Source organism: Hyla sarda, chromosome 5 (genome assembly GCF_029499605.1).
Source record: "Hyla sarda isolate aHylSar1 chromosome 5, aHylSar1.hap1, whole genome shotgun sequence".
Lineage (NCBI taxonomy): Eukaryota > Metazoa > Chordata > Amphibia > Anura > Hylidae > Hyla > Hyla sarda.
This window is the reverse complement of record NC_079193.1, coordinates 71,394,331-71,417,773: the sequence shown is the minus strand read 5'-3', so window position 1 is coordinate 71,417,773 and position 23,443 is coordinate 71,394,331. Positions and strand designations below refer to the sequence as shown.

Below are 23,443 nucleotides of genomic sequence, written 5' to 3'. Positions count from 1 at the left end.
GTTGTCCCGCCTCACCCAGTTATTGGCTGAGGGGCAATATTACATATTGGGCCAGGCACCAGGAAGAAGACCAGGGCCGGGGCTCAATACGTCAACATTGCAGCTCAGCCAATCACTGGGCGAGGCGGGACAGTGGCCTATGATTTGCGGAGCTGCAGTGTGATGTATTTGGCCCCAGAAGTAGGGGCCCGATACAATGGGCATATTTAAAAAAAAATTATAATAATAATAATAATTAAAAAAAAAAAATTAACACCCTCTTGCTGCATAACCCCTTTAAGCTTAGTGGCCAGGAAGAAAAACGCAGGCTTTCAGGAATATTTTAATATCTAGGCAGTGCTGTGGAAAATTAAAATAAACATCTTTAAAAATATGTTTAACATAAAAACTTTATTATTTAAACAATAAAAGCAATCACTTATACAATAGGTCATTTCCTGAAGACCTCTGAAAGATGACATACTGACTGCCTACCTAGAGGAAGCTTACTGCATACTGTTTGGACATTGAACTCAATGATATGTAAAAGGCTCCGAAGCTCCGTCCAAAGGTGACTTACATCTTTTAAATCTATGGCAATGCAAGATATCTGGAGCTCTGTATCCGAAAACCAAGCTTTCCGCCATTATACAGATATTTAAACAAGTTAATCAAATGTTGATTTTTTTGGCCAAAAAATTACATGATCATAAAAGGTGGCGATTCGCTTGAGAACTAGTTGTCTTCTGACATCCTCTACTTTTAATTAAAATGAAGTATTTACAAAATCACCAATTTTGTCCCTAAAATGGCAATTCATGACCAAACAACCTGTACATATTTCTATCGGCAAAAACTCTATTTACATTCCCACTATGTATGAAATTATCGGATTACTTTCCAGGAGCTCCACAATCTCTCAATGTTAATGCTACAAAATATCTTGCCAGTGAAAACGCTTCTGATCTTGCCCTAAGTCACCATAATGCAGGACGTGACCCAAAGTGTGGTACTGTTTAACGTCATATGATGCACAGCATCAGGAGGCACGCCGTGTCTGGACACATGGCATACAGTATTCCCCATACACGGAAATTGTTCCACAAGAACAGTTTGCCATTGTTCACTGATGTGTAGATAGGGCTGCTGTGCTATTCTGCCAAAATCCCATTACTGCTTGTCCCCAATATGGCGGCATCCTTTATTACATTGACAGGTAAGCCCATGAATAGCACAAACGTCATTTGCAAACCAATTATATTTCTCAATCCCCTCCCCAAGGGTTTTTTAAAAGGACTATTTGTGGACCGGAATGTGCACCCAAAATGGGATCAACGCGCTCAATTCCACATGAATGGAAATGGAAGGGATCATTGAAAGTATTAGAACTCTTTATCAACAACTCTGTACATTAAAACACACACAAATAACAATGGTTTGCCTATCTGTGGTCATTTTATGTTGAAACCCAAAAGGAACTAAAGTGATGGGATCTGTTACAGGTAGGTTGACTAAAGGTATATGTGAACATCCATACTGGCTCGATTGACACCTATAGTATGTATAAGAGTTCAGTAGGGCTTTCATACAGTACTAGTTTTTAGTCCAAAACGGTAACGTCAGTGTCGCTGTTCCTTGGAATCCATTCACGTCGACTTCTGGCGGTAGTGAAGGGTTAAGTCGCCACCGCTTTTCCAAATGAAATGTTTCACAGTCCGCAGGTCCATATTAGGATCCAGAATCTGTGGGAAGCAATGTGTTCAGTGGTTAGAAGAAAACACTCCCTTGGGTTAAGTAAAGAGGCATGAAATAGATGTCCCTGTCTACATTGTAAGTATTAGAAGAGTTTTCCAAAGGATAGGAGATAAGACCACTGATCATGGGGGGTCCCACCACTGGGGATCCCCGCAATCTCGGCTGCGGCTGGTGCGCGGAGTGAACTTCGCTTTGTGTCGGATGACTGGTGATGCAGGGCGGAGGATCGTGACATCACGGTCACACCCACTCGTGACGTCATGGCCACACCCCTTCAATGCAAGTCTATGGGAGGGGGCGTGATGGCTGTCACGCCCCCTCCCATAGACTTGCATTGAGGGGGCGTGGCCGTGACGTAACGAGCCTCCGGCGATGCACTCGATGCTGTAAACAAATGCCGGGTGCGGCAGTGAGATTGTGGGGGTCCCCCTGCTGGGGGGGGGGTCACGATCCTCCGCCCCACATCACCAGTCACCCAACACTGTGCGAAGTTTGCTCCGTGCACCAGATGTCTGGGGTGCCGCAGCCGAGATCGTGGGGATCCCCAGGGGCGGGACCCCCACAATCGAACATCTTATCCCCTATCCTTTGGATAGGGGATAAGATCTCTAGGGGCGAAGTACCCCTTTAATGGTGTGCACCACGCCTGCATGGTCAGCATTCCATTTATTGTCTATGGGACTGCCAAACATTTCCGAACTCGAACAGGATTGGCCTCCCCATAAAGAATAAATGGAGCACTGACTGTACGCCGGTGTGGTCAACTACAATTTATTCTGGTGACCATTATGTCACAGTTCTCATGATTAGTAGGAGTTCCAGCAGTTTGTTGGGGTTTCAGTATCCAGACCCCGACCGATCACAAGAATGAGTCAGGAGAAGTACGTGCTTAGCAAGTTTTATTGCAGCTTTGTGTCACGTGACCAGGACGGACTCATAAAGTAAGTCTATGGGGTAATCCTGGTCTCACAGACACAAAGCGGGGTGAGAAGAGCATTGGTGCCGCTCGCTTCTCTTCCTGCTCATCCTCGTGGTAGGTCAAGGTCTGAACGCTCAGACCCGACCAATAAAACTATTTTCACATGTCTCTAGGACACGTCAAAAGTTTTTTTTTATTGACAGACACACTTTAAAGGGGTACTCCGCCCCTAAACATCTTATCCTGTATCCAAAGGATGGGTAGCCACACATGATAGCTGTTGGCAGAATGTTCAGCCAAGCGTTCTTGTGTACTGAACAGACACAGGACAGTAGGGGGGCCCTATATACATTGGACAGTCAGAAGATTTGGCAGATTAATTTTTTTCATGTGAATAGGGCCCGTAATAGTGTGGTTTCTGAATTAACCATTAACAATATTGGCGGAAGGCGTTCAGATACCTGGTCTTGACATAGAAGCTCAATTTTCTCTTCCGCCAACACAGCAATGTCCTCCTCCTTCTCTTGTTCTCCTGGTTTCTCATTATTCGAGGAGCTGGTAGTCTGAGACTCTGTATCCACGTTTATAATTTTCTCGTAGACGTGTTCCATCACCTTCCTGACCTGCAGCATGTCACTAGCGGACAATCGGTCTCTGGAGAGCGGCAAAATACAAGGCACATTACACAAGTGACAGTGAGGGGAATTTATCAAACCATTTCGACAGCTTTTTTAAGTTAAATTTGTTGCATGAAAAGTCACAGGGTGGCCCGGTGCGACATTTAATTTAGACTATTTATCATTAAGTATTTAGATCACTTTGTGCAGTGGTCACTGATTTATCACGTGCAACTTTTTATGAAATGTCTCAAAAAAGTCTTACAAATGTCACATGGGCTAAATTTAGAAGTTTTCACAGGGCAAGTCAAACCTGCCCTATAGAACTATCGAAATAGCTCTATGCGACACTTGTATTTAAAGGGGTACTTCACTGCTCAGCGTTTGGAACAAACTGTTCCGAACACTGGAGCCGGCATCGGGAGCTTGTGGCGCTATAGCCCCAACCCCTTATGACATCACGCCCCCTCAATGCAAGTCTTTGGGAGGGGGTGCCACGCCCCCTCCCATAGACTTGCATTGAGGGGGCGGGGTGTGATGTCATGAGGGGCGGGGCTATGACATCACAAGCTCCCGTTGCCGGCTCCAGTGTTCGGAACAGTTTGTTCCAAACACTGAGCAGCGGAGTAACCCTTTAACTCCATGTAACATTTAATATAACTGTCGCACGACAGCTCTGCAACATTTAACGCAACTAAGGTAGAGCAGTTCTGTGGTCATTCATTAAAATCCGTGTGACTTTGGCGCACGTCCGCATCTTTACTCTGCAACATTTGTGCTCTAAACAAGATTAAAACTCACACCAGTCTTCATAAATGTCCTTTATTCTCTCTACACAGGACCTGCCTTTGTATATACTGCCCCCTAGTTGTAGCTTGTCAGATTCCAGACACAGGTTATCAGTAAATATGTACATTCTGCAGACGCTAGTCTAATTTCTATACCCTAAAACTATTGGAACCACTAGGTGATGGACGCCACTACAGATAACAGAACCAGGTCAGGGTATATTTTCACATTAACATTTCTCAACTGTTCTTCCTGGAAACTTTAACAGCAAGAAACATACAATTATACTGTTCTCCTCTAGGAAAACATGTCTGCTATAAGTTCATATACAGATTTAAAGGGTTATTCCAGGAAAAAACTTATAATATATTATATATATATATATATATATATATTACAACTGGCTACAGAAAGTTAAACAGATTTGTAAATTACTTCTATTAAAAAATCTTAATCATTTCAATAATTATCAGCTGCTGAAGTGGAGTTGTTGTTTTCTGTCTGGCAACAGTGCTGTCTGCTGACATATCTGCTTGTCTCGGGAACCGCACAGAGTAGAAGAGGTTTGCTATGGGGATTTGCTTCTAAACTGGGCGGTTCCCGAGACAGGTGTCATCAGAGAGCGCTTAGACAGAAAAGAACAACTCAACTTCAGCAGCTCATAAGTACTAAAAGGATTAAGATTTTTAAAAAGAAGTAATTTACAAATCTGTTTAATTTTCTGTAGCCAGTTGATATATAAAAACAACGTTTTTTCCTGGAATACCCCTTTAAATTGAAGGCAAAACAAAACAACATAAAAAAATAATTATATAAGCTAAAACGCATACTGACTAATACAATCTATTACATATTACAATAATACAATACAATATACAATAATACATATTATTGATAAAACTGTATAATACTTAGGGAAGATTTATCAGAACTAGTGCAAAGAAAAAATAAAGCATTTATCTCAGCTCTCTAAAAAACAACAACAACAACAACAACAAAAAAAAGCACCCTGACCAGTTTCTTTTGGCCTCTGCTCCACTCCAGTGATTCATCAGGGGAAGTAAACAGAGGCAGTGGGGTGGACAGCAGTGGTTTTGATGGGCGGGCAAGGTGAGTGTGGTGTATTTTATTATTTTACACCCCTCGCAGGCCATCATTTGTTTTTTATTTAAATCAGAGAAACCCTCTAAGATAACATTCACATCAATATTTTTTGCATCCGTCAAATGTATCACTTGAATGGATGGCCTAAAATCATATCGAGTTCTATGATAATAGTGTAAAAAAAAAAAATGGATACGACAAATCCGTTTTTGAATAGGGATGAAAAATCGTGATCAACTATGTTTTCCATCCGCGACAGGACGTGATGCGAGGAGGTTGAGAGGCTCCTCCCCCCCCGCTTCCTGCCCCCTCCATGGACCAAACACATGCTGCTGGTCCGGGACACCGCTCAGCTGCGCTGAAAGCTGGGATGTGAGTGTGCTGGATGGCGGTGGAGCAGAGGGACCTGACCTGACACAGCAGTAGCGAGCGGGGAGCAGTGGACTGTGAGCGTAGTGGCCCCCACACGAACAACAGCACATACAGGTCCGACAACGCTGTGATCTGGAGTGGAGGCTCAGAAGAGGCAGTGAGTGGGAGGAACCCGGATCTGTGTTGTGCTGAGAATGCAGGCAGAGTGAGAGTGTGACCCTGGAGCTACTGGAGGAAGACACACTGGGGAAGTTTTTATTTTTATTTTTCCTCAAAAAAAGAAAGGATTTTTTTTCCTCAAATTTTTTATTTTTATTTTAATTAATGTATTTAAAAAAAAAAAAAAAATGTTCCCCTTTTCTCTTCCTTCTCACTACGGTGTTTATTGTGTTCAACTGGACTGTATGAATGACCGCGGATGACTGTTAAGGCTGTGGTATGGAATGTACGAGGACTTGGGGATATAATTAGAAGATCAGCGGTAATGGGAGTTATTATGAAGCACGCACCAGGTATAGTCGGGTTAGTTGAGAAACATTTACCGAGAGAAACAGTAATGGTTTTGAATCGTAATGTTTGGGGACATTATTACCATTCTCTTCATACAGCATATTCACGGGGGGTTTCGGTGTTAAGCCGTAGAAACTTAAATTGGGAATTAATTAGAAAAAGGGTAGATGATGAGGGGAGGTTTGTTCTTTTATATGGGAGACGAGAAAATGTAAGAGGTGTATTAGCATTTGTATATATATACCCCCGCCTTTCTCATCCGCGGTCCTTCTTAAATTATTTGATTTTTGTGTGAGTTGCGGAGAATGCCCTGTGTTTGCCATTGGGGATATGAACTGCGTCCTAGATGAGAGGTTAGATAGATGGAGGGCAAGTGGGAGTAAAGGAGAGGTGGGTTGCACCCCCCTGGCGAAAGTATGTAATGAACTGGGACTCAGCGATATTTGGAGGATTTACAACCCTCAAAAGAAAGAATATTCATGTTGGAACAAGACCTGTCAGACTATGTCCAGAATAGATATATGTCTGGGAAATGACTCTAGTTTAAATAAGGTGATAAAAATACATTATTGGGTTAGATGTCTGACGGACCACGCGGCTCTAGAAGTACTGATAAAAACAGAGGAAGAGGTAAGAGATGGGTTCCAGAAAATTAACCCTCACTGGTTAAATTTGATAGAGAATGCCACAATAGAAAAAAACTTGAGGGAGTTTTTTGCAAACAACTGGGGCACAGCAAGTGACTGGGAGACTGTAAAGCTTACCTAAGAGGGGAACTAATAAGAGCAAAAGAGGAGGGCTTAATAAGTAATCTTAGGGATACAGAGAAGGAATATACACAAAATTCATCAGAAGAGAGTAAGGGGAAATGTAATAAGCTACAAATGAATTTAATGAATATATGTTGGAAAAGAGTAAAAATAAATAGATTTTTCAAGGCCAGCAAAGATTTGTACAGGCAGGGAAGCATAACAAGTATTTGATGGCAATTGTCTCAAATCAACACACTAAGCAAAGAAATTCTGGGATAAGGAATAAAGAAGGAGATTGGTGTATAGAAAAAAAGGAAATGATAAGGGAATTTAGAGAATATTATGAGTTATTATATAGATCTGAATATAAGGAAAGAAAGGAAACACAAAGTTATTTGGACCAAATGGAACTCTCTAGACTCCCCGAAATGGAAAAACAAACCTTAGATGCTCCATTAACTAGAATAGAACTGAATAAAGCCCTAGATCAGATTAGGGGTAATACAACACCTGGAAGCCATGGACTACCCTTTGAGGTATATAGAAGGTTTGGCGGAATTTTGATCCCGGCATTACATAGAGTGATTGAGACCAGCATGGTGACCGGGAAATTACCGGACTCAATGCGGGAAGCGGTTATAATATTGATCCTGAAAGAGGGAAAAGATATAGAGGATATGGGGTCGTATAGTCCCATATCGTTAATAAATACGGATATCAAGATTTTCGCCAAAGCATTAGCCATTAGATTACAGAGTAATATCACAGAGTTAATTCAGGAAGATCAGTGCGGGTTTATCCCGGGAAGAATGGCCCAACAAAATATATATAGAGTCCTTACGAATATAGATATGGCAAAATTACAGGGCGGGGAATCCCACTCCATCCTGTCTTTAGATGCCACTAAGGCTTTCGACAGGGTGGAGTGGGAGTTCTTGTGGGCAGCATTAGAAAAATGCGGCTTTGGGAAAACATATATAGACATGATCCGACTGTTATACTCCGAACCTAAGGCAAGAGTGTCGATCAATGGGAAATTATCGGAGCAATTTAAAAAAAATATATATAAAATATTGTATTCTTTTTTTTTTTTTTTTTTTTGTAATATGTAGTGGTAATAAAAAAAATAAATAAAATAAACTTTTCCATCCGACAAAATAAATAAATAAAAGAATAATCTGGCGAATGTAGATAGATGCGTTGGTCAATAAATACATCTAGACATCCTATACAGTTTTTTAAAGATAGATTTGTATAAACTTGACGGGTGAAAAATTTGCAATGAATACAGCCTAATCTACAACACTGTATATAAGCTAAGGTCTGTAACGTATACTTACTTTTTCAGGGTTTTTGCACCTGATGATGAATGTGGTTGGAGGTAGAATGGGATTTTATTGAATTTGGGCATATTTTTCTACAAGACAAAATCCACAGAACGTTACAACTATACAGCAGATCCCACGGTCATGTCGGCCATTTATGAAAAAGTCTTAAGTAAAGAAATCTCATACACTGTACAAATAATAGAGAAGTCCCATGTAGGAAAGTTTATCCCCTGTTCAAAGCATAGTGGAGAAGTGTCAGATCGCGGGGTGGGGGGTGGGGTGACCGCTTAGACCCCCTGCATTCTACATCCTCCATGCATCTCTATGGGAGAGCTGGAAAAACGCTGTGCTCGTGTATCTCTGGCTCTCCCATACAGATAAATGAAGGGCAGGTGCCGACCCCTGCTCCATGTGGTGGGAGAGCTGGAGTGCTGTACAGGAGATCGTGGGGGGGTCCCTGTGGTTGGGGGTCAACGGATAGGAAATAAACTGTACCATGGGTAAATGCATTAAAGGGAGCAATAAAAACTGTTTTCCAAACAGTGTGTCTCCAGCTGTTGCAAAAGTATAACTCCCAGCGTGGTCGGACAGCCGAAGGCTGTCCGGGCATGCTGGGAGTTATACTTTTGCAACAGCTGGAGACACACTGTTTGCAAACAGTGCTCTAGGACATGGCCATTGCCAAAGAAAGCTTAGTATGGTGCCATCTCTGGTAGTCACATAGACAATAATTCTGGAGATCATACATGAGGGGGTCCAAACAGCTAGGGCAGACATAGGCAACCTTCTATAATGCAGATGTTTTGGATTACATCTCCTATGATGCTCTTACATCCAAAATTGCTGACAAAGCATCATGGGAAATGTAGTCCAAAACATCTGCATTGTCGAAAGTTGCCTATGCCTGAGCTAGGGGATAAGTCTAAGTGCTGTAATATTTCTTTAATGTGTCCTTCCCTCTACCTTTGGACATGTTACTGTATTAGGAGGGGTCTATAATCTGGAAATAAAGGGGCATGCAGTGCTCTATTGGCAATACATGGGCTATAAAGTGTTGCAAGAGTAATTGTAATCACAATGGGGGAGATTTATCAAAACCGGTCTCGCTCTGCCATCGCTCTGGGACGGCCATTAGCATGTGCACTGTATGTGACTCCCCCCTTAGGGTGTATTCACACGTATAGCATCCTGCACATATTTGATGCTGCGCTGTAATGTACACTAAAGGTCTGAACCCGGCAACTAGAGATGAGCGAACTTACAGTAAATTCGATTCGTCACAAACTTCTCGGCTCGGCAGTTGATGACTTATCCTGCATAAATTAGTTCAGCTTTCAGGTGCTCCGGTGGGCTGGAAAAGGTGGATACAGTCCTAGGAAAGAGTCTCCTAGGACTGTATCCACCTTTCCCAGCCCACGGGAGCACCTGAAAGCTGAACTAATTTATGCAGGATAAGTCATCAACTGCCGAGCCGGGAAGTTCGTGACGAATTGAATTTACTGTAAGTTCGCTCATCTCTACCGGCAACAAATCTGCAGCTTCATATCCTGCGCATCAAATACGTGCGGATACTGTACGTGTGAATAGACCCTTATAAAGAAGCCATATACTTGAACACGTGTATGTGATGGGGAATGTTCGGGAGACGGTACTTACATCCACAGTTATGTCTACCACCCACTGTGGAACAGTTTCATTAAGGAGCATGGATTCAGTCTCTCCACCAGAATCTCTACAAAGTAACCTGGAAGGGACAAGCACAAAGAATCAGATACATTGCTTTTTGCATATCATGCTTTCACATTATTTGGCTTCTGTATGCTACTAGGATGGTGGATCTGATTATAAAACAAAAAACATATGCGCTTTATCCATTAAAGGGGTACTCCGGTGGAAAACATTTTTTTTTTAAATCAACTGGTGCCTGAAAGTTAAGAAGATTTGTAAATGACTTCTATTAAAACATTTTTACCCTTCCAGTACTTTTTAGCAGCTGTATGCTACAGAGGAATTTCTTTTCTTTTTTGTCTTGTCCACAGTGCTCTCTGCTGACACCTGATGCCCGTATGAGGAACTGTCCAGAGCAGGAGAAAATCCCCATTGCAAACCTATGCTACTCTGGACAGTTCCTGACACAGACAGAGGTGTCAGCAGAGAGCACTATGGACAAGACAAAAAAGAAATTCAAAAGAGAAAAGTAGCATACAGCTGGTAAAAAGTACTGGAAGGGTAAAGATTTTTTTTAAAGAAGTCATTTATGAATTTGTTTAACTTTCTGGCACCAGTTGATTTATTTAAAAAAAAAAAAAAAGTTTTCCACCTTTAAGCCAGTGTTTCCCAACCACGTTGCCTCCAGCTGTTTGCAAAAAGTAGATTTTTGAACTCACTGTAAAATCTCTTTCTCGGAGCTTCTATTGGGGGACACAGGACCATGGGTATATTCTGCTTGCCACCAGGAGGCGGACACTAGGCAAAAAACAAAAAGAAGGTCGGCCCCTCCCGGCAGGATATACCCGCCTCCTGGCTCTGAGCAACTCCATTTAGTTACAAAGCAGAGGAGAACCGACCAAGACAGAACTGTCCGAACAAACCCCAGAAAAGGAAGGAAACCGACCAAAAACAAAACACCCCCGAACCAGGTGGTGGGAACAGGCTTGTCACCAACAAACCAATGAGCGGGTGCTGTGTCCCTCAATAGAAGCTCAGAGAAAGAGATTTTACGGTAAGTCCAAAATCTACTTTTCTTGAGCGCTTCATTGGAGGACACAGGACCAAAGCAGTCCTTGGGAGGGAGAGCGAACATCCCAGCCAGAACAGAACTCAGGAACTGCTGCCTGGAGAACCTTGCGGCCAAGACCTGGGCCGGAGGACGCAAAAGTATGTACACGGTAAAACTTGGCAAAGGTCTGCAGAGACGAACAGGTCGCCGCCTTGCGAACCTGTAAGGCCGAAGCCCCATGGCTGACCGCCCAAGATGCGCCCACCACGCGGGTGGAGTGAGCCGCCACACGAAAAGGAGGTGCGAGACCCTTGCAACGGTACGCCTCCGAGATGGCAGAGCCTATCCACCCATAGATAGTGGCCTTTGAGACCGGAAGCCCCTTGCACCGTCCCTCAGGAAGCACAAACAGGGAACTGCTCGAACCAAGTCCAGCTTGTGAAGCTGGTGCTCCCGAGGATGAGAAGGGAACGGGCAGAAGGAAGGCAACACAATCTCCTCGTTCAAGTGAGAGGAAGACACAACCTTGGGCTGAAAGGAGGGTACAGGCCGAAGGACTACCTTGTCTTGATGAAGCACCAGGAAAGGGGGAGTTGCTCAGAGCCAGGAGGCGGGTATATCCTGCCGGGAGGGGCCAACCTTCTTTTGTTTTTTGCCTAGTGTCAGCCTCCTAGTGGCAAGCAGCATATACCCATGGTCCTGTGTCCCCAAATGAAGCGCTTGAGAAATTACAACTCCCAGCATGCCCGGACAGCCTTTGGTTGTCCGGGCATGCTGGAAGTTGTAGTTGTGCAACAGCTGGAGGAACTCTGGGTTGGGAAACACTGCATCATACATTTATATCTGGACAGATGACATACCTGAAGAGAGTGCGCCCTCCAGCTTCTCCAAAGATAACTGGAGTATGAGGTGGCACTTGGAAATAGCCATTGCCCTTCTGTACCCGATTTTCCTGCTCACCGTTTGCCACTGCACAATAAATACACACAATATGATGTCAGAGCTTTGTACACATCAGGTTGGAGAATATTTCAGTCAATTACAAGAGCGATCTAAGGTTCCTCACCGTGATTTACTTCATTTTCTTCTTCCTCCATAGGGTTTATATGAGTTCTGGGCCAAAACTCTAGTAATGCTTGTAATAAGAGTCCCCCAAGATTTACTGCAAACCCAATGAAAAGGTGTTATTTTATTATTATTATGTTACACATTTGTTATTTCTTGTCTTTGGACTGAACTCTTACATTTTGGATCGGACCCATCTGGACTGCTGAAGCCGGCGTCTTTGGCAGACACCCACGCTGCAAAGCAATCGCTCTCGTCTAAAGTGATGGTCAGCATCTGTCAGGGAGACACACTGTCAGCAGCTGCACATACAATGACACTGCAATTCGTAAGACAGGCCCCTTAATGTTATACACTGGTTATTCATGAACATTTACAAGGGCCCAAGTGTACTTACATGGGATTCCGCAGTTCTTGATTGTTATCCTGTTCAGGGCGAGAGGAGTCTGTCCTTGGACAATAAAAAGCTCTAGGACAATGTTTTTTTTTTTTACTTGGTTATCTCAATCTTTTGCAAAACTACAACTCCCAGCATGCTCAGCCGGAATGTTGGACCACTCTTCCTTTGCAAACGTCTCCAGGTCTCTCTTATTGGAAGGGCGCCTTTTCCCAACAGCAATTATAAGATCTCTCCACAGGTGTTCAATGGGATTTAGATCTGGACTCATTGCTGCCACATCAGAACTCTCCAGCGCTTTGTTGCCATCCATTTCTAGGTGCTTTTTGATGTATGTTTGGGGTCATTGTCCTGCTGGAAGATCTCAGATGCAAACCCAGCTTTTTGACACTAGGCTGTACAGTGCGACCCAAAATCCGTTGGTAATCCTCAGATTTCATGATGCCTTGTGCACATTCAAGGCACCCAGTGCCAGAGGCAGCAAAACAACCCCAAAACATCATTGAATCTCCACCATATTTCACTGTAGGTACTGTGTTCTTTTCTTTGTAGGCCTCATTCCATTTTCGGTAAACAGTAGAATGATGTGCTTTACCAAAAAGCTCTATCTTGGTCTCATCTGTCCACAAGACATTTTTCCAGAAGGATTTTGGCTTACTCAAGTTCATTTTGGCAAAATGTAGTGTTGCTTTTTTTATGTCTCTGTGTCAGCAGTGGGGTCCTCCTGGGTCTCCTGCCATAGCGTTTCATTTAATTTAAATGTCGATGGATAGTTTGCGCTGACACTGATGCTCCCTGAGCCTGCAGGACAGCTTGAATATCTTTGGAATTTGTTTGGGGCTGCTTATCCACCATCCGGACTATCTTGCGTTGAAACCTTTCATCAATTTTGCGCTTCCGTTCTCTTCTCCTCTTTCTGTTGTCTATGCTTAGTGTGGCACACACAGACACACAATGCAAAGACTAAGTGAACTACTCTCCTTTTTATCTGCTTTCAGGTGTGGTTTCTATACTGCCCACACCTGTTACTTGCCCCCCAGATGAGTTTAAAGGAGCATCACATGCTTGAAACAATTTTATTTTTCCACAATTTTGAAAGGGTGCCAATAATTTTGTCCAGCCCATTTTTGGAGTTTGGTGACATTATGTCCAATTTGCTTTTTTCCTCCCTTTTTTTGGTTTAGTTCCAATACACACAAAGGGAATAAACATGTGTATAGCAAAACATGTTACTGCAATCCTTTTCTGTGAGAAATACTTCATTTTCTAGAAAAATTTCAGGGGTGCCAACATTTACGGCCATGACTGTATCTCTATCTTATATGAAGGATAGCCTTATGCTTATCCCATGCATGCTTAAACTCCTTCACTGTATTTGAAGCTACCACTTCTGCAGGAAGGCTATTCCATGCATCCACTACTCTCACAGTAAAGCAACACTTCCCGATATAAAACTGTGTCCTCTTGTGGTAGTTTTTGTTTTTTAAATATGGGCTCGTCCCAGATGAAACGTACGTTGGGGCTGGCAGTGTCAGCGCACCACATGGGTGAGTGTATGGTACTTATGATTTTGTGATGTTATAACTGTATGCGCATTTACAATAATAGAGAGTCTCGTAGCACTAGGTCAGGATCAGGATTGTTGTCCCTGACCCCCAGTGCACCTTATTGCAGTTATACAGTTATCAGTTGTATACGGACTCTATCACCACCATGCACTTTTTGATACGGTTAGTAATACATACTTTGTGATTTAAGGGCGTTTAGCTACGCTGCTCCTTGCATGTTTTTAGAATTTTCAATGTCCCTGGATTTTAAACAGGTATTTTAAAAGTGATTCTTTTTTCAGTAGCTATTGCTCTTTTTCTTTGTGTCAAAATGTTTATTAAAAGGGTCAACATACATTGTGCATGAGCTGCTGCAGCCAATCACAGGCCTCAGAACATGCAAGATAAAGTGAATGTGAGCACTAAGGCCAATGATTGGTTGCAGCGTCCCATGCACAATGTACAGTGATATCAGAGGGTACTTTGACCCGGAAGTGGCAGCAGAACTCCCCCTTGGCATATGGTTAGACAGTGCCCAGTGTCCTAGCTAAGGGTAAAAGGAAAAAAAATACCTACCCCTGTTTTCAGGTCAACAGAGAACCAGTTTGGGACATAAACCATCTTAAATCTCTTTTTAATTTCTTCTTCAAAGTCCACTTTTCCCAAATCTTCAACTTTGCAAGCCTGAAAAAAAGAATGCACACAACTATACTAACAAACGGAGAGGAGAAAGCAAAGGGGGTTCTGGAAGATCCGCTCAATTAAAAGCTTGTAAGAAGAGAAAAGAGGGTTTGTTGTTGTTGATGAAGCAGTGCTGACCTGTGTATGGGCTGAGGCTAGTATTGCAGCTGTCTCATTCATGTTAAAAAAAATTATACGTTTTCAATAATCTCATACAAGACCTTTACAAATCCAGAACATTTAACAAAAAAAAAATTATATTTAAAGTGTACCTGTCATTGCAAAAACTTTTTATATAATGTAGATAACATTGTAAGTATGTTTGTAATATACATTGGTTAAGAAATTTGTATATTTTTGGGTGAACAAATGCTGTCTTGTCTCTGCAGCTATTGCATGTGTGTGTCTGTGCAGAGACAAATTACAAGAAGTGTGGATGTACAAGCGGGGCTCTGCGTGCTGAAGCTCTGTGAAATGCTGACACTTCCTTTATTTTGTCCCAGTCGAGACACACAGGCAATAGCTGCAGGGACAAGACTGCTTTTATTTTTGGGTGAACAAATGCTGTCCTGTCCCTACAGCTACAGCCTATGTGTGTCTGTGCAGAGACAAAATACAGGAAGTGTGGGCGGGACAAGCGGGGCTCTGTGCACTGAGGCTCTGTGAAATGCTGACACTTCCTGTATTTTGTCCCAGCCGAGACACACAGGCAATATCTGCAGGGACAAGACTGCTTTTATTTCACCCTAAAACATACACTTTCTTAATCAATGTATATAAAAAAATATACATATAATGGTATTATCTACATTATATAAAAAGTTTTAGCAAATCACAAGTATGTTTAAAGCTGCAGATTAGATTGACTGCATCTGCATTAGGAGCTCTACTACAGTGCCAACATTCAAAGCCCTTTCTGCTCAAAAATATTCTACAGTAGGTGAAGAACAGATATAACAGTACCTCAGGATGTCATAATATGTCATTTTATAGGGTGAGGCTGTCTAAAGGGAACCTGTCCGCAGATTTTAACCTATATAACCGTTGGCAACAGGTTATTATAGGGTAAAATCACCTTGCAGGGTCAACAGCAATAGTGACGGAAATAGGTTTCAAAGTTATCCTGCCTCGTATGCTAATGAGCTAAGTAGTCAATGGGGCGGAGCAGCATCCACTGTTCTCCGAGCTGTAATCACGCTCACTCATTTGCTCCCCCAATAGTACTATCCCTGTAAATGAAGCTGCTTCTGGGTTCGCAAGACCTTATTGTGCAGAAGGAAAAGAGTGGTGATGTCGTAGGAGCCCGGGCTGTCAATAACAACAGAGTAGGTGTCATTTCAACCCGGAGCTGAGGATGCCGCACCACCCCGGGAAGATAATTAGCATTTGGCCCAGAACAACTTTGAAACCTATTTGTCACTATCGCTGCCAACCCTAAGGACATGGTAAGCAAGATGATTTTACCCTTTATAACCTGTTGCCAATGGTTATATAGAGTTAAAATCGTCTGACAGGTTCTCTTTAATGGAAGTCTCTCCTATAAAAGCGTAGTCATTATATCGTTCCTCAATATAAAGTTCTCGTCTATGTAAGGAAATACAGCAGGTAGGAGAGTCAGAAGACCCCCATAAACACCAGTCAGCCAATATGGAAAACGTTAATGTGTCTAGGTAGCTAAAGCTATTCACGAAGTACTACAGAAAAAAAGGATTTACCTTCAACACATCCCAATATGCCACATTGTTATTTGTGTCTTTGGTTAGTATGTGCCTCTTGTCATTCAGAATGTTACACTGAATAATGCTTGCACCACCTACAAAGAGGAAAAATAAATATCTCATAAATCAATGACATCTAGAAGTTCCTTCATTTCTCTATGGCTCCTCTGTAATGTATAAGGACACATGTTTTTACTTCTGATCTGCCCTACTTATGTAATAGTTACAATACTGAGCACAAGGCTGGCGTCACGTGGATTGCGGATACATTTCTGTAGTTCGGATCATTAGATGCGCAGTCAGGCTGCAACTTAGACACAATTTTGTTACCGCAATACACTTGTGTGAAGAGAAGGCAGTGGTTTACACTGTTTATCCACTCACTAGGATTCCTTCATGGCTAAAAAGTAGAAGGATCCTATGCAATTGTAGTAAATAAGCTTTTAGGCAAGGGCCACAGAGCAACTTCGACCACAGGACACAAATACCGTATATACTCGAGTATAAACAGAGTTTTTCAGCATGATTTTTCGTGCTGAAAACGCCCCCCTCGGCTTATACTCAAGTGAACAAAAATGCTTCTGGCTTTAGCTGTGAGGGGATGGTCCTGGCCGTCCATATCCGCCTGTCAATCCCTCGGGCCTTCGTCATCATCCAGACCCCCCTTTTGTTTTCTACTCACCTCCCCTCGGTGGGAAGGAAGAGTGAGCTGGTCCGGGCCATTCATATTTGACCTCCTATGCTGCAGGAACCATCCGGTGGGGAGGGTTAGTAGTTCCGGGCTGTCCATCTTCACCGGGAGGCCCTCTTCTCCGCTCCGGGCCAGCCCCAGACTAGTGACGTTGCCTTGACGGCAACGCGCAGGGACGTCCGTAACCAGCTCACCCTTCCTTCCCACCGAGGGAAGGTGAGCAGAAAACAAAAGGGGGGTCTGGATGATGACAAAGGCCGCAGTGGTCTTCAATGTGCGGACCTCCAGATGGTTCAAAACTACAACTCCCAGCATTGCAACATCTGGAGGTCCGCAGGTTGAAGACCACTGAGAAGGGATTGACAGGCGGTGATGATGACGGGCGGTGATGATGACGATGGGGGGGGGGTGAGACGATGACGGGGGGGGGGGGGGGGGGGTGAGACGATGACGGGGGGGGGGTGGTGTGTGTGATGATGACGGGGGGGTGTAATGATGCCGGGGGGGGTGTAATGATGACGGGGGGGTGATGATGACGGGGGGGGGGATGATGACGACGGGGGGGGGGGGTGATGACGGGGGGGGGGGTGATGATGACGGGGGGTGTAATGACGACGGGGGGTGTGATGACGACGGGGGGTGTGATGACGACGGGGGGTGTGATGACGACGGGGGGGGGGGGGGTTGTGTGATGACGACGGGGGTGTGGGTGTGATGACGACGGGGGGGGGGTGATGATGACGGGGGGGGGGGGGGGGGTGATGATGACGGGGGGGGATAATGACGGGGGTCTGGATGATGACATGGGGGGGATAATTTATTTCCCACCCTAGGCTTATAGCCGAGTCAATAACTTTTCCTGAGTTTTTGGGGTGAAATTAGGGGCCTCTGCTTATATTCGGGACGGCTTATACTCGAGTATATACGCTACTGCAGTGTCTCACTGTAACATCGAGGGCTTTCTGCTTTTGTTTTAAAATTTTCCTTCTTTTGTCTTCTTTCTTTGTCATGTATATTACCAAGATTATCAATTTAGTTTTTCAAATCTATAATGCACATGTATTATGTATTGATTCAGAATATGCTTTTTGTATGGTTTGTACATATTTCTCTTTTTGGAGATACAGTGGTCCCTCAAGTTACAATATTAATTGGTTCCAGGACGATCATTGTATGTTGAAACCATTGTATGTTGAGACCAGTACTCTATGGAAACCTGGTAATTGGTTCTGAAAAACCCTCCAAAAATAGGAAAAGGTGAGGATTAAAGAAAAATAAGTAGATAACAAATACAGATAAAACAAGTCCTTACATATAAAAGTAAGAAAGATCTGCTGGAAGGTGTAAATCACTGTCTATGTCAGAGTTTCCAAACCAGGGTGCCTCCAGCTGTTGCAAAACTACAACTCCCAGCATGCCCGGACAGCCGTTGACTGTCTGGGCATGCTGGGAGTCGTAGTTTTGCAACAGCTGGAGGCACCCTGGTTGGGAAACAATGGTTTATGTAGAGTACAGGAGCTTCTTCAGGGTCCTATACAGTACACACAGTGTCCCAAATGGAGCCGCCCTAACTTGGTGTCCAAAGGAGCAGCTAACCCTGGCACGGGTAAGGAGTAGTACAGAACTTGTAGTTCCTCCCTGTACTGTAGGGGGCGCTACCAGACAGCCAGTCAGTGCATGTACTTCAGTAATAGAGGTGATTTACAAGTAAAATGCCCATTCCGATTGGTCAGTTCCTCCAGTTGTGAAATGTCTCACACATCTTGACTGTCTGTACATTGTATGTTGAGTCTGGTTTCAAGTTACAATGGTCCAGAAAAGACCATTGTATGTTGAAACTATTGTATGTTGAGGCCATTGTAAGTTGAGGGATCACTGTACATATTTACACTGTTTTATTTGTTTTTATATGATGTTATGGTATCGCCAAGTATGATTTTATGGAATGACTTGTCGGGTAGTTTTTTTCCACTTGATCAATTTGGATTCATTTCCCCTGTTTAGAGGAGAACCCTTCCATGCTTTTGGGTGTGTGTATAACTTTAAAGCCATATTCACAAGGCCGAATTTTTTTGGAATTACCGGATGGAATTGACGTTCCGTGGGCAGCAGGCTCCATAAACAGCAATGCAATACAGAGCAGATTCCACAGGAAGAATTGACAAGTCAATTCTTTCTGCGGAGGACCAAATTTGAATTTCTGCACCAGATTTCTGGAGTAGAAACTCCGCTGTGTGAACGGTGCAGCAGAATCCTATTGAAAACAATGGGAGTCGGCTTCAGTGGAATTTCCGATGGGAATATTGCAGCCAGATTCAGCTTGGAAATTCCACCGTGTAAATGGGGGCTAAGTGTGGAAAGTAGACTATGATTAAGAACTGAATGTTTGAAACATGTTAGTCGGTTCCTGTGGAATTACTATGGATTCTATTGGTTTTATGTGTTGTGTATAAAATATCTGGGCTACAACCATGTGAGCCGGTACTCTTTTTACTTGTGACATGCAACAATAATGAATCTGCAACCTTTGATGGATTTTTGGTCACACAACTTTGTCTCCATTGAGCTCAGTGCAGGTTGCATGTGACTGTGACCCACCTATGACTTCTCTGTGATTTGACTATTACCCAAATAAAAGCTGTAGTCGCGTAAACAGAGTCAAACCATATATTGCAAAATCTTGTAATTTTGAAAATTTCCCCTTTTCTTATACAAGAAGTAAATCACCCTTAATGCGCAATGGCCCAATGTGATACCAGAGATGTACTGTACTTGTATATGGATAGGTGGCCTTAAAGGGGGTACTTTACAGATTCGTAAATCACTTCTATTAAAAAATCTTAATCCTTCCAGTACTTTTTAGGGGCTGTATACTAAAGAGAAATCCAAAAAAGAAATGCATTTCCTGATGTCATGACCACAGTGCTCTCTGCTGACCTCTGCTGTCCATTTTAGGAACTGTGAAATAAAATAAGGGCAGTGCAGCTCAATCAAAACTAGCCTGAGGTTAACTGGTATGGTCTAATTACCCCAAGACCAAAAATTCATAGAAAAATATATATAATAAAGAAATTATATTTCCAGTCCTCAAGGATAGTGAAATACAGACAAAATAGAAAGAAGGAAAAAGCAGAAAGAAAAAGGGCAAAAAGATGAAGATATAGATATGGAAAAATTGACAGATGGTAGGTCACAAATAAAGGTATGAGATAAATGGAGATGAAACTAATAATAGCTAAAATAATCCTATCTTGATTATAATAGTAATAAAAAATACCTGCAAAATAAAATTTGAACAATAATGTGCATTTATTGAGTAAATATATTAAAAAAAACTTTTTTTTATATATTAAGGCTACTGAGGAATACCACAATAGTGGTGAAACGCGTTTAGCCTCAATCTATAAGTATTGCCACAACCATCTTTTGTTCAGATCAGCCTCTAAATCAGCCGATATCACCTTGCCAGCGCTGGAGTACCCAAATCTGCGGCCCACCATTGAATAGTGCGCTATTCACATCACGAGGACGCCGGCTTACAGCTGATTGCTGCTCCTTAAGCCGTCGGGCAAACAGTGTCCAGCATAACTTCACCTACCCTCCGTTTCATATTGGATGCCAGCTCTCTGCATTACAGAGGATAACATTTTATCATTTGGGACTAGCGTACCTTCCTAAACGCCTTTTCAGAGGCCCTGCCCAGGTGTTTTAATATAATTTTACTCAATAAATGCACATTATTGTTCAAATTTTATTTTGCAGGTCTTTTTTATTACTATTCTAATCAAGATAGGATTATTTTAGCTATTATTAGTTTCATCTCCATTTATCTCATACCTTCATTTGTGACCTACCATCTGCAAATTTTTCCATATCTTTAATCTTCATCTTTTTGCCCTTTTTCTTTCTGCGTTTTCCTTCTTTCTATTTTTTCTGTATTTCACTATCCTTGAGGACTGGACATATAATTTCTTTATTATATATATTTTTCCATTTTAGGAACTGTCTAGAGCAGGAGAAAATCCCCATAACAAACATATGCTGCTCTGGACAGTTCCTAAAATGGACAGCAGAGGTCAGCAGAGAGCACTGTGGTCAGGACATCAGAGGAAATGCATTTCTTTTTTGGATTTCTCTTTAGTATACAGCTTCTAAAAAGTACTGGAAGGATTTAGATTTTTTAATAGAAGTGATTTTCAAATATGTTTAACTTTCTGGCACCAGTTGATTAAAAAAAAAAAAAGTTTTACACGGGAGTACCCCTTTAAAATCGCTATACACCTTAGACACTGGTCTGCCAAACTAATCAAACAGCCATTCCTTCCAACCACACATACACTCAGATAAGCATGCATGTGTTCTCAAAAGTGAGGGGTGAATAAACCACTGCCAGACTACTCACATGGGGTTAACAGACCACAAGTAGCATAGGAAGCATACACATTCCATATCCTCTGTGTAAATGGGTAATACATACACAACATCCTTCATTCAGAAACAAGTAAATTAAATAATGAATAGAGATGTGTTAATTGTTTCATCCCATTTGCCAGTCCATAGGACACAATGGGACAATCTGACTCCCCAGTATTCGGTTACAATTTGCCAAAAGTCGATCTCAAATCTGGAAAAATGGATTTGCCCAAAGTATCCTGACAGACGGCAGATCACAGGACGATACACAAACATGCAGGTTAGGGTGCCAGGCACGGTACAATAGATGTAATTAGGAATGGTTACCTTTAATAACTTGGTCAGGCTGGGTACAGATTGGACTCAATGGTGTACTACAGTCATTTTCATAATCTCCTGAGGATCTGAAGTTCATTATACCTTTTATAGGCTAAAAGAAAACTATGTCAGGATTAACCTTTCTGAGATGCGGGGGGCGGCTGAAACACTTTAATGGAAAGCAAACAGACCACACAGTGTGACAAATCCACAGCACATGAAGTCACAAACCATCTCTTACCCACTTATTTACTGATGATTTGGTTGTTGCAACCCAAAGAGCAACAGGGGGATCCACAGATCTATCAAGTTCCATCTAGAAAGAGAGTTTAATAATTCATTATAACATATCACAATCTAGAGCAACCATGTGCACTCCCTGCAACCCTACAGGGTCTGCACCACAGTCTAGTGTAGCCCCCCTAACTATTTGTGTGTGTGTGTGTGTGTGTGTGTGTGTATATTATATATATATATATATATATATATATATATTCTAATAAGTAAGTAAGAGTGAACTTGCACTCACCGTCCATGTAGTCAAAGAAATCGCGGGTCCTCCGTGGGGCAGGGAGACATTAGATGAGAGCGCTCAGAGGCTGAAGCACACGGCTGTGTGCGAAAACGGCTGTTAGCCTCTGAGCGCTCTCATTTAATGTCTCCCTGCCCCACGGAGGACCCGCGATTTCTTCCACTACATGGACGGTGAGTGCAAGTTCACTCTTTCTTACTTATTAGAATCCAGCCTTGTGTTTTTCACAACTTAGCACTCCGTCAGTATTCATAATTGCTAGCTACGGCCACTGGACATTCCTGGGAACGGTGCATTGTTACCTCACACAGGTGCGCTTGTCAGTAACTCTACCCTCTGTTCTCTTTATTTTGTGTGTGTGTGTATATATATATATATATATATATATATATATTCTGAAATAGAACTAGTTGCTTCTTAAAAAATAAATGCCATTTCACGTGATTCTCTACTTTTTAGCATGATGTCATTTTAGCAGATCAATCTCTAACATCTAACATTCTGAGCTCTGTTTTGCTCCAAATTTCTTGAATAGACATAAACGAGTCTGCATGCAAAAGTAGCGGGGGCTTCTGTACGCAGTCGTATTAGGGAGTTCAGCGGTGTACAGTAAATGCCTCTAGTGGTGAGAGCAGAATCTTTTAAGTCTATGTTTATGCAGGGCATTTGGTGCTCTGTATCCGTTAAAAACTGCACAGGTCCCTGAGTATGCATAGAAACCCCCCCCCCCCCCCCACATATCAACAAATGCGCTCTATTAAATTGTTCTCTTTAAACGAAGTCTATCGCTAAAGAAGAATAGATTTCACTATTGTGTTTTAATATAAAAAAAATAAAGAAGGGAAAAAAACGTTCCAGCGCACCTTTAGCACTGGTGCTTTCTCCTCACAGATGAGCAGCCTCATGTCCGGATTCCTCAGGTCTGTACAGTAGATCTTCCGGTCTCTTCCCCCCGAGTAGACATGTGTGAAGCCTTCATTCACCTGGAGCGCCCACACCCCTTCATCGTGGACCCTGTAGGTTGCTATACATCGCTGCTGCCCTAGAGACCACAAACGGATGACCACAAACGGATGGTTCCATCGGAACTCCCTGAAAGACACTAAAAAGCCCTTATACCTTAAATCAAGGGGTAACATTAATGGATTTAAGGCTCTGTTCACATCAGTGTATCAATGCCTATATAATACATAGGGACACTTTTCTGGTATATGTTTGCCTTACATACAATAGAAGT

At 42.6% G+C, this 23,443-nt stretch overlaps 1 protein-coding gene across 1 annotated transcript in view; it reads right to left on the bottom strand.

The window, feature by feature from the left end:
* Positions 1-220: 220 nt before the first annotated feature.
* WDR48 (WD repeat domain 48) overlaps positions 221-23,443 on the bottom strand; it is a gene marked incomplete in the record, with an annotated part of 31,916 nt that continues 8,693 nt past the window's right edge. Inside the window, 12 exon segments of the mRNA XM_056519645.1 lie at positions 221-1,721; positions 3,115-3,307; positions 8,138-8,214; positions 9,782-9,869; positions 11,705-11,813; positions 11,911-12,006; positions 12,089-12,185; positions 14,430-14,537; positions 16,250-16,347; positions 21,684-21,786; positions 21,916-21,990; positions 23,070-23,248. Coding sequence (XP_056375620.1) covers positions 1,626-1,721; positions 3,115-3,307; positions 8,138-8,214; positions 9,782-9,869; positions 11,705-11,813; positions 11,911-12,006; positions 12,089-12,185; positions 14,430-14,537; positions 16,250-16,347; positions 21,684-21,786; positions 21,916-21,990; positions 23,070-23,248 — 1,319 coding nt within the window.